The 11,369-nt window shown below is 40.8% G+C and overlaps 1 protein-coding gene across 8 annotated transcripts in view; it reads left to right on the top strand.

Moving 5' to 3' along the window:
- The window catches only part of LOC101845664 (titin), a gene marked incomplete at its 5' end in the record, with an annotated part of 180,624 nt that overhangs the window by 104,789 nt on the left and 64,466 nt on the right, over nucleotides 1-11,369 (top strand). For all 8 annotated transcript variants that reach the window (XM_035970907.1, XM_013085006.1, XM_013085002.1 and 5 more), the window contains 3 exon segments: nucleotides 2,392-2,811; nucleotides 4,918-5,004; nucleotides 9,019-9,189. In XM_035970907.1, the coding sequence (XP_035826800.1) occupies nucleotides 2,392-2,811; nucleotides 4,918-5,004; nucleotides 9,019-9,189 (678 nt within the window).

The following is an 11,369-nucleotide window of genomic DNA, read 5'->3' as shown; positions in this document are numbered from 1 at the left end:
GGGGTGTTTGCCGTGTCACTTCGCCCATAAATTTATTAAAGGCACTTATCGTTATTCGAATAGCCCTTAGTGTTATTTGTAGCAACAACAACAATAATAGTAACAACAATAGTGGTAGTACACTTTGTCTATGAAATATTGTGTACCTTGTCTTTCTAAAATGGTGCATTAATTGTGATATCACTGCGTGTAATGGCTTTGTACTTATACCTTTTTCTGTATTATTGTCAGTAATGGTTATAGTTTGCATAAATAATGATGATAGTAATGACAGTAATTCAGAAAGTAATCGGGACGTACAATATGAGCCGCAGGGACAGGGAATGTGTCGACCTGGCTGTGGAAAATGGGGGTTACTTGCCGATGAAACAATTGTCTATGCTACCAGTACAGTGCTTTAGTAATTACATGAACGTACATGCAGGCCTAGTCACATCGGAATGTTCCACTCGTTTGGGCCTGCAGGCAGTAAACGCAAGCCGTTGGGTGTCCTTCATGGCAGATATGTAGCACAGCCAATTTTTGTATTGGGTGCACGCAAGGATGTCAAATTTAAGTTTGGTTTAAATTTAATTGCAATTGTTGGAATGTTCTGTTTTGTGCGTTGTTAATTCTGTTGGCGTCGTGCCTGAATGCAGTGACGACTTTTTTAAAATCCGCCTGTGAGATGGTTAAAACTGAGTGTTCTTATTAATGTTAGGCTAGGCACGTTCCTCTTTCATGCCCTTCCTCAGCACGAATACCATTCCACAGGCGATAAATTCTAAACTCACCAAAGCCCAAACTGCTTATAAATGTTATAATTCGCAAGCGGTTGGTATGCGACACCTATAAGTCCTTACTCCAAACTCACAACAGTTCCTGTGTTCTCTGACATTGAGTTTACCGCGGGGGCAAGTGGCTTCATGGATTGTGGGATCGGGAAGGTATGCGTTTGTGTGTATGTGAGTAAACAATGCGCGATGAGAGGAAGGTGAAAAAGGAGGAGGGGGGGGGGGGTGAACTTGGAACGCACGTGAAATGTTTTGGGGTGGGGGAGGTACGATGCCAATCGAAGTGACGTAAGTGGCGTTTATTGTAAGATCTCGCCCAGGTGGCGAGAGGAGACGGATTTAGGCTCCACGTCATTGTTGTGTGAGCGTCATTAGTGCCGTGTTCAAAAAGGCGAGAAGGGCGTTACAGATAGATGCTTGTGGCCGTCTGCGTATACATGTATTAGATTTGTGTGTGTGTGTGTGTGTGTGTGTGTGTTTTGTTTTGTCTCAACACACGTTTTAAAATGCCGTATTGTATTACTCTTTTAGATCTATGCCACTCATTTGTTCATCAACTTAGATCTTAGTCTCTAAGGTACTTGTTTCTTTTGGTATGAGTTTGTTTGTTTGTTTGTTTGTTGTTGTTGTTGTTTTGTTTTTTTGTTTTTGGGGGGGTGGTACAGAACAGGTGTTTCTATATCAAACTGAAAGATTTCACGATTGTTTTTGTACTTTGTATGGGAAGCTTGTTTACCATATTCCTTTGAGAAACGAATCGTTTGCGATACCACTGCATTGTGATGAAGCTGTACACATATTTATTTTGTCACTATTGGAATTGAATGTTTTTGTGAATGCTGTCGGTGTATTGCTGTTGTAACTTTCTGCATGTATATATCCGACACAGTTTACCATGTATGTTTTGGCTTCCATGTTTTCTGTTTGACCCGTATGTTTGATATTGTAATCCCTCTGTTGTTTGTTGTATTAATTGACCTTTTGGAATGTACTGACACTTTTTTTGAAATATTTGAAGTTGTATTTGTATGCGAACGATGTATTGTTTCATCCTGATATATTTTAAATGTTTTTGATTTTACTAATTTCGATAGCATGTATTTTATAGTCCAGGCACTTCAGATACCAAATCCAATGGATCATAGCATGCTTATGCCTAAACAATATTATTGCTGTTGGAAGTGCATGTCCACACGCACATAACGCATGTTATAGAAAATCTAGAAATCTGGAGTCGAGAAATTTCAGAAAGGGGAAGGCATTGCATGCAACACCCATCCCCCCCCCCCCCCAGAAAATTAAGCGAAGCTCGGAGCAAAATCAACCTCAGTCTAATTTCTCAAAAATTGAGTATAGAGATTGATGAATAATGACTTTTTTCGGGACAGTGTTTTGAGAAGAAAAGCAAACTGTCGATAAGCAATTCCTGAAATATCAGTATATAATTGTGCTTGGATTTAACTTATATTCAAAAGTCTGAAGTAAATGAAGAATTTTAAAAAATATAAACTGAGAGTTCAGAACAATGTGAACGATACCAAATACCCTCCCCGTGTGGCCCCTACCCACCTGCCCGCTATGATGTCATCACTGACCAACTCGTATCACCTCTGGACAGACACGGAGGAAGACAAGAAGTCGATCCAGGAGGAGGATATCCTCCGCACCGACAAGGTCAGCCCGCCCGAGGCTTTCCCCTCTCTGAGGGCCGGTGTTCAGGTCAGCGCCACCGAGGCCTCTCAGCCACAGCTGCAGCAACAGCAGGAGCAGGTACAACAGCTACAACAGCAACAGCTACAACAGCAACAGCTACAACAGCAACAGCTACAACAGCAACAGCTACAACAGCAACAGCTACAACAGCAACAGGAGGTGAAACAGCAGCTCCAGGAGGTAGAACAGCAGCTCCTGGAGGTAGAACAGCAGGAACAGGAGCAGGTGCTGCTGCAGCAACAGCAGGCGCCCCCGGAGGAGATCATGGAGGCCGAGGCAGAGACTGTCGTGGCGGCGCCGCCCAAGTCTCACGTGACTTTTGCAGGTAGAGCCGCATGATGGCATGCTCTTTGCTCGTGTCGATTTGGTGTCTTCACTTCGGCTCTGCTCACTCAAAGAGAGTCTGTTGAAGGAAGCATGTCGCTGTTGTAAAATGTATGCGTGTGTGTGTGTCTTTTAGTTTCGAGCAACATTATGTTTGTTTTGGTGACAATTGTCACTGAAATTACATAGTTTATTTTGTACAGACCGTTCTCCAAGGTTACGTTTGCTTTGGACCTTCTGTTCACAAAAGTTACGTTTGTTTTGAACAAGCTGTTCACTATTGTTCAATTTGTTTTGAACAAGCTGTTTAAGATATAATTACGTTGTTTTAAACAATGTGTTCTCTTCAGTTACGTTTGTTTTAAAGGAGTTGTTTCACATATATATGTCCTGGAATACTCTAGTATGAGTACGCTGTTCATGTAAGTGATGCGTTACAGTGCACAGATATGTGCACGGATGGGAGCGATTTACAGCTGAATTATACATTCACCTAGCTTGTGTAATATCGATACGTGTATATTCTTGGACTACTTTACTGCTTGTATCATTTTGGTCTTTTCTGCTTGTCTACAGTGGCATGCCATTTTGTTCTTTCACTCTGTGCATGACTTTCAGTTTTTGTTAAACAAAAAATAGGCGGAATGCAGCGAGAAGCCTAGTTCAGGTCACAGAGATTGCCACGCTATCTGTGACCTCACTTGTGTTTCAGTTTAAATTAGTCTGATAGATCGCTAATGAATGCCTGTCATTCTGTGAGCATGCCCTGTGGCCATTCTTGATGATATGTGACCTGGTTTTATACACTTATTCCAAAGACTCTCTACGAGTAGAGAAACTTTGCGTATACTATTGTATATTTATGAAAAGTTCAAGTCTATGGCTGGAAGTACAAAGTACAGCAATAAGTCAGAGGAAACTGTAAGCTCAGAGCACTGACTCTTTATTAATATGGCCTCCGATCTGATCTCTGCTCTGTATTTCTGTTTTGTACGTCATTATTGACGTTCTGTATGTGGCGTGGTGTTGTACCACGCCGCGTGTTGTTTGTTAGCACGGCTATATTTTCAACTGGCATGCTTAATTAATTAATTGTTTCATGACAGTTGCAGAATCTGTCATTGAGAACTGCCAGGTGGTCGGGTATCTGTGCTGTCTTTCTGCATGAGTTCCGTTTTGCAACATTGTATGTTAAATACCTATTTGTAAATATTATTTCATTGTTACATTTTAAAGGGGGAAATTGGGACAGTGAGTAAAAGTTCAAGCTTTCTTATAAAAAAAAAAGAATAAATAGTATGATAACTAAGTTTTAAATAACATATGTGTATTCTTTAAAGGAATGTTGAACGCAAGTACCTTTTAGTTCAAACTGTCTTTGATTTTAGCGCTTGAGATTCCATAGCGCTAGTTGTATTCCCCCCCCCCCCCCACTAATTTTCACCCTCGTACTAACACAATATAATTGTACTGAACTTGTTCTGGGGAGTTTCGATTTGTTTGTTTCACGTACTCATTCACAGGATGATGAATACAGGATGATGAATGCTAATTTCCCACTGACACAGACTAAACATTACCAATATAGTGTCATTACTATGTGTATGCTTGTAAGATTTTGAAATTGAATCGAGATAGCATAATGTAGCATAATGTATCTGTGAGACCATATTATTAAGGACATTGTTAACAACTGTACCTTGGTGTAACCGCGTTGTATATGTTTTTTATTACTACTGCTACCATTCACTGGACATTTATTATCAAGGTTATTGGGAGAGGGATGATGTTGTACTCTTAAATTGTTGTTGTTGGTGGTGGTTGTGGTAATTAAACGTCATTGTTCATTATTTGTCAGGAGGAATGGGCACTGGGGTGGGGGGGGGGGGATTTTGTTTTTCCATTTTCCTTTGTTGTCTGGCTGTCTTTGTCGTTGTGGTTTGTGGTTTTCATTGTTTGTTTTTATGTACGTTACGGTTCAGAGCCGTATCACTTTTATTCCTTCTCTCGTCGTTATGTTTTCAACGTCCATGCCTCGTATGGCGTGTCTGTGTGTCGTGAAGTGTTGTGCCCTAGCATGACGTGACCCCCCTCTTGCTTTCTCCAGACGAGCCCGACCGGGGCAGGCGAGAGTATGAAGATGATGAAGAAGTGCAGACCCCACCTCCCAGCCCCACAGGGAAGTTTAACGCAGGTATTTACTGACCTCTGGACTCATGTATTATGGCCTAATATTACATTCCTTGACATTAGCAAGGGAACATTTACCCATGAAATTGCTTATTCGTCAGAAAAATAAAGTGCTCATTATTCAGTGCAGGAAAAAATGTCTATGGCTGAATGTAATGTTTTTCTGGGATGTCAATTTAATTTTGGCTTCTCGGAAAGTCTTTGAGGAAATGTTTGAATTTCAACTGTGGGGAAAAAAGAAGCACAGATATCTCTTTAATGAATCACGAGACACTTAATCTGGTTTTACTAGTCTAACTAATTTCAGAAGGCCAATGTTGCCTGACGAATAAGATGTTTCAAAATAAATGTTTGTCTGCTATTGTTGGCAAATAGATTCAATCTGATCATTTCTGTGATCTGCCCTGCGATCACGCGCGCACAACTGACATAGCATGTCATTGCCTGTGTGAGTTTGCAGTTAGCAGCACTTCTCGAGTTTTTACTTATCTCTTCCTCGGTGGTTTACAGTAGTGGATACTGTAAGCTCCTTGCTCTTGCCTTCCGAATCAACAAAGTCGTGACGTCACTGGGATAGTTACGACCAACTATGCGGGAAAGTTTTTCCAATAGGTAGAACTAGTTGTAGCTGAATTCTGGTGTGCATTCTACGAACTTACTTGACCCCAGCTGCTGGCGACTTTGTTGGCTTTGCGAGGTGTATTGTGCCCTTTGTTCCACAGCGAGACAGTCTGGGGCGAAGGACGAGATCTGTCCTGTGCTAGAACCTGTTTTGATTTAGTTTGACTTTGTTTTTCCTTTTAAGAATACTTTAACATAAAAACCTTGATTTCAGCTTGATCTGAGATGATGCTTACTTTGGGACCGTTGAAACTGGAGAAAAATCATTGTCATTATTGTCACTTACGTCTCTGATAACCCGTTTTAAGGGTAGGCGAGAAGTGCGCGAGCCGCCGCCCCCCACGTTTTTTTTTACCAAGCAATGGGAACAAACCCTACATGTTGAGATGCTTCCATTCCAGACGCCAATGCAATGAGTCAATGTTTGACAAAGCTAGCATTTTTGTTTCGCTTTGTCTTTGCTACCTGCATGGGGCGAACTTTGTTAAAAAAGCACCGATGCTGACTTTTACATAATTACACTTCTTACGATGACGTCGATATACACAGCTCACCTCTACGTCATTTTAACCTTCACATTCCCACTTTACAGCCTCTAAATCTGAGAATACTTCTGTTCTGTAGATTTCTTACTAGTTAGTTTAGTGGTGGGCATGTTTTCTTGTGAGGAGACATTTTGATAAATGAACTTTATTGGGGGTGAATTGAGAGAAAATTAATTTTTAAAAACAACCCAAAACAAACAAACAAAGAAGAGCGTCGCCGACTTAAGTGTCACTCTCTCTGTCTCTCTCTCTCTCTCTCTCTGTCTCTCTCTCTCTCTCTCTCTGTCTCTCTCTCTCTCTCTCTGTCTCTCTCTCTCTCTCTCTGTCTCTCTCTCTCTCTCTCTCTCTCTCTCTCTCTCTCTCTCTCTCTCTCTCTCGTAAGGGATTTCCTTATCATCTGTGGAGTGACGGGGGTGCATTTGGTCCAATTCCTCTGTTGTTAAAAAGCAGAGTAACGTTCTCCTGCATGTGTTTTCTTTTAGAATCCGTGACGGAAATGAAAAGGCATATTTTTCCACTTTGTCATCCAAGCAGTGAATTTTGATATCGTAGGCATGTTGTACTATTATACCACGGAGTGATTTGAAATAATTGAGTTTATTCCCGTATAATGCAACAATTCTACACTGATCAGCTTGTTCTTTTATCAGACACAATGTCATTTTGTGTTCCGCTGGAATGGACACCACAATATAAATAGACGTTGATAGCAAACTTGTCTGTTCTTTTCGTAATTGCAACGGATAAGTGTGAAGTAAAATCATACCCACAAGCTTGCAGCTTTGCTCTAACGACTTGAGCTTTGAGTGGTCTTTTGTCATAAATGCGCTTTGTTGGCGAACTGCACGTGTCTATGCTATTTCGTGAGGATAATGAATTCTATACTAGGTAAGGAAATTTGGCTTTGTTGAAGTCTGGATCTTTGACTATTTTCATAAAACTTTGGTAGTGTTGTGTACAACTTTCGGACTAAACGTTCGATTATCTGAATATCAAGAAATCAGTGACTACGAAAAAAATAATATGCTCTGTCCAATTAGCTTTTTTTTAGGGGAGGGTGGTTTACTGTCATTTACATAACATTTTGTCCAATTTTTTAAAGTTTGTCAACAATTTTAGCTTTTGGTGCAGAGGTATTTCCCTGTCAGAACACGTTGAAATCTTCTCTGTGTGTCTCTGTCAAATACAATAGAATCATTGTCTGTGGCAACCTTGGGACACGGCTTGTTCTCCAGGGGTCACAGGGGTCAGACTGTTTCACAAACACGTCACTGCTGCTGCAGCCAATGATTATAAATATGGGTCTCTGGCTGCAGCGGTTTCTCTGCAGCTTGTTTTAGAACAGTCCACTGCCTTTCTGTCTTGAGTTTATATTTTTACAGCTGTACGCTGCCTTCTGCTCTATTTTTCTCAGTTGATCTTTTTATCTCTCGAAGAAGTGGAATATACGGTTCAACTTCCGAATACATATTTTTTTAATACTTTTTTTTTAGCTAGTCTGATACAACTAACTTTTCATAGTGTTATACTCTTTCCAAGTTAGAGGGTTAGATTCTTTAGATCTATACACATAGACAGGCCAGCTTTGTTTTTGCATTGAGCTATGCAGCATGCCGCTAACCAGCTTGTATCAGAATGGATGTTGCCATTCTGAACAATATATTTTTTTCTTCTCATTTTTCATATCATTTGATTTCTTTGTTTTGCACATTCACACACGCACGCATGCACACACACGCACGTGCACACACACGCACACGCACACACACACACACACACACACACACACACACACACACACACACACACACACACACTCACACACAACACACAGCACACACACACACAACACACACACACACAAACGAACAAACAAGCAAACATACCCCTCCATACGCTCATTAACACATACACAAAGGCACACGTGCACACACACAAACACACCTCCATACACACCTCAACACATACACAAACACACACAAACATGAATTATATAATGTAGATACATGTATATCGTAGACAAATTAGGTTGATGGGTATCTAGGAAATATAAAAGAGGGGCTGGTAACCCCCGAATGGAGCCTTGCGATTTGAGCCAGTGAATACGATTATTTTCATATCTTCCAACTTGTAATTGGTTCCCTCATATTTAATAGTAGCATAATTTTAATGGATACCCATGTTCCACGAGGTGCACCTATACTCATACGACTCCTGCTCCTCATTCCTCCCCCTCCCCCCTTCTCTCTCCTTCTCTCCCCCCCACCCCTTCCCTCCCTCCTTCCTCTTTCTCCTTCTGTCTGTCTGTCTCTCTGCTCTCTCTCTCTCCTTCCTCTATCTCACACTCCCACCCCCTTTCTCACACCTCACCACCCTCTCTCTCACACTCCCCCCTCCCTCTCTCACACACTCACACTCACTACTGTGTTATGGGAATTTACTAACCTCTCCTCAAATATAAGTCTGCCGGTGACTATTACCGATGTTTGATGCTACCCCCAGAGCCCATGCAGTGTTTTCGTATAGAGTAATTAGTAGCCTTTGAGCCCGTGTATCAATTGATACATGTGCAGTTGCTTCCTTTGGCTCGAAACGATCCGTATTGACTGGCTCTAATCGAACAGGTTCTTGCTAGCTCCCATTACGACTGCTCAGTATACCACTCCGCCGTACGCCATTTGGAAAAGTGACGTATGGCGGAGCCTTTCACTGGGCAGTTGATTTGCTCAAAGTTGATACACGAGTCAGAAACGATGTTGTCCCTTTCCAATTTTTAAAATAAAAAAAAATTAAAAATTCCCTCTTTAGTCAAACTTATTGCTTTGATCACATTTCCCCTGCCGCTGCTATAGAGGAAAAAAGTGGTGATGTTGATGATGATGAAGAAGATGAAGAAGAAGAGCAGGAAATAACGGAGATAGTGGAAACATACCGCGTATCGGAGGACGGGAAGTGGGAAACGGTAGAGAAAACCACGACAATCACCGCCCAAGGCACCTCCGAGAAAATAGAGGTGCACAAAGGTATACCCTGAACCACACTCATATTTTAACTCTTGTCTGGGTGTATCACTACCGTTGGTCCTCACCGTTTTTGTTTGTATTTTTCCCCTCAATTATAATTATAATATAGATTCCTTTACTTTTTTACCAACTCATTTTTGTCGGATTTTTAACTGTTGTGTCTTTGCACAAAGTTCAAAAATATGATTTTCTTTCTTGTTTTAACTTGGTATGTTCAATATATTTCATTTAAAGAAAAATGCAACAAATGCGTCTATTTCGAGAAAGATTTTTCCTTACTCTGTACAAAGGTTTGTTACAAGATAGTAGAATAACACACTTGTTCTTCATGCTTTCAGTCCTCTGATTTGAAAAAGATAAATACTTTTTGAAAATCGATTTGATTTGTTGCATTTTGCTCTTAATTGATTTTCCGTCAGCATTATGGGTCTGCTTTCTAATACGAAATAATACTATCGTATGATCTGTTTCTCATTTCACACGTAACAGAACTGTCTCCTTGTTTATCACGTCAATACGTACATGAGTGCGTCTCTGCTTTGCAGAAGTCTGTGCTTTGTTAAAAAGGTTGATGTTCAGCTTTCATTTGTTCCTTACTTTGTTTGCATAAGAGCGGGTAACTTGTCGTGAGACAACAAGGGCTGGCTGGCTGGATCCATCCAGCTTGTGTCTGTCGTTTTCTCGCTTATCCGTGGGTGTCTTCATAGCGTGCCAGCAGTTCTTCAGTGTACATAGGCGGTATAAATTTACTGGTGATAATAACAGGGAAATGTAGTTTGTGATTGAATCACTACCTGATAACTTGTCAGGGGAAAGAGGTTTTGAAGGGAAAATCGTTTTGGTTTATTACTTTTAAAAATATTTTTTAAATAATTGTCTTGTTTTAGACAGTATTTTCAATTGGGTTTTTCATTTTTGTTTTGTTTGTTGTTTTTATTCTCTATTGGGGGTGGGTGGGGGTGTGGTGTTCTATTTCTTACGTATGCTGATTTATTTTAAAGAAGTGTCTTGAGTTTGGGGGGAGGAGAGCGGGGGCCGAGGCAAAAGAAGAGAGCAAACAGTTTAGACACCATCATTTGGTTTCTTAGACTTCTTCATTTTTCCCCTTCCAAAACATATTCAACTGGAGAAAAGGATGGAAGTGTTTTCCTTTAATCTTTCAACATTTCTATTGGTCTTTCCGGTGAGGTGGCTCTCCACCCCAGTCTCAGCCCAGCTCTTTAAGAATTTTGCCCAAGGTTTTATTTGCCCTTGTTTCGCTTACCGTGCAGTTTGTTTTCGCTTACTCGCATTTTGTATTCGCTTATAAGCATTCTTGTTTTCGAAAGCTATAGTTCATATTGTGTTATGCTTTTCGATTCAGTTGGTATCTCAGTGCCAGCACAAGACTGTGTTGAGGCGCCGTTGCCACTTTTCGTTTCTATTCCAGGCTGAGCGTCTTAGATTTTGTCAGCCTCTGATTCAAAGATTCCATTTGTTTGTAGGCGTTATCACGGATAATTGTGGAAGTGGATGGAACCTTTTTAACTCTGCAATTCCAACCTCTTTCTCTTTGTATATATTATGTACGTATATGTATAATATATACAATGATGGTCTCGACCGCAAAGTGTCCAACTCTGGAAGTACTAATTTAGAGTAGACTGAAATACTTTAATCCCCCCCCCCCCCTTTACTTCGTTTTTTGTGGATTTTTTAAAATTCTTTTTTTTTCCAGATAGAACGTTGAGCTTTGTTGTAGGGAATGTGCTTTACTTTTCAGTTTCGATATCGTGGCCTGTTTGCATTGTGTACAACATTCTTTACCTTGGATAGATGTGTGGGGTAGTATTTACAAAGAGAGAGATAGGGGGAGGGGAGCGAGGGGAGGGGGCTTTTCAGATTGGTCAGATTGCGTGTGGGACCATCGATACCATGTGTGACTGCTACATTTTGGGGTGTACGTCCAGACCACACAATTCAGTTTTGACTAACCCTTTTTTGTTTGTGTATTTGCAGTTTTGTCTTTATTCTATGATTTTTCTCCACTGACAAAAATAATTAGCGCCCGATTCATTTTGTTTTTGTCGGTACAGTCGTTAATTACTAAACGAAGTGCACTGCTGTGCTTGGACTCTATAGGGATTTCATTTATGTCTTTGGCTTAGCCTATTTGATGTTACTGCTCCCCCCCCCCTCAC

The sequence above is a fragment of the Aplysia californica genome, unplaced genomic scaffold, assembly GCF_000002075.1.
Source record: "Aplysia californica isolate F4 #8 unplaced genomic scaffold, AplCal3.0 scaffold00014, whole genome shotgun sequence".
Classification (NCBI taxonomy): Eukaryota; Metazoa; Mollusca; class Gastropoda; order Aplysiida; family Aplysiidae; genus Aplysia; species Aplysia californica.
Note: the sequence above shows the minus strand (reverse complement) of the source record. Positions and strands in the feature narration are given on the sequence as shown.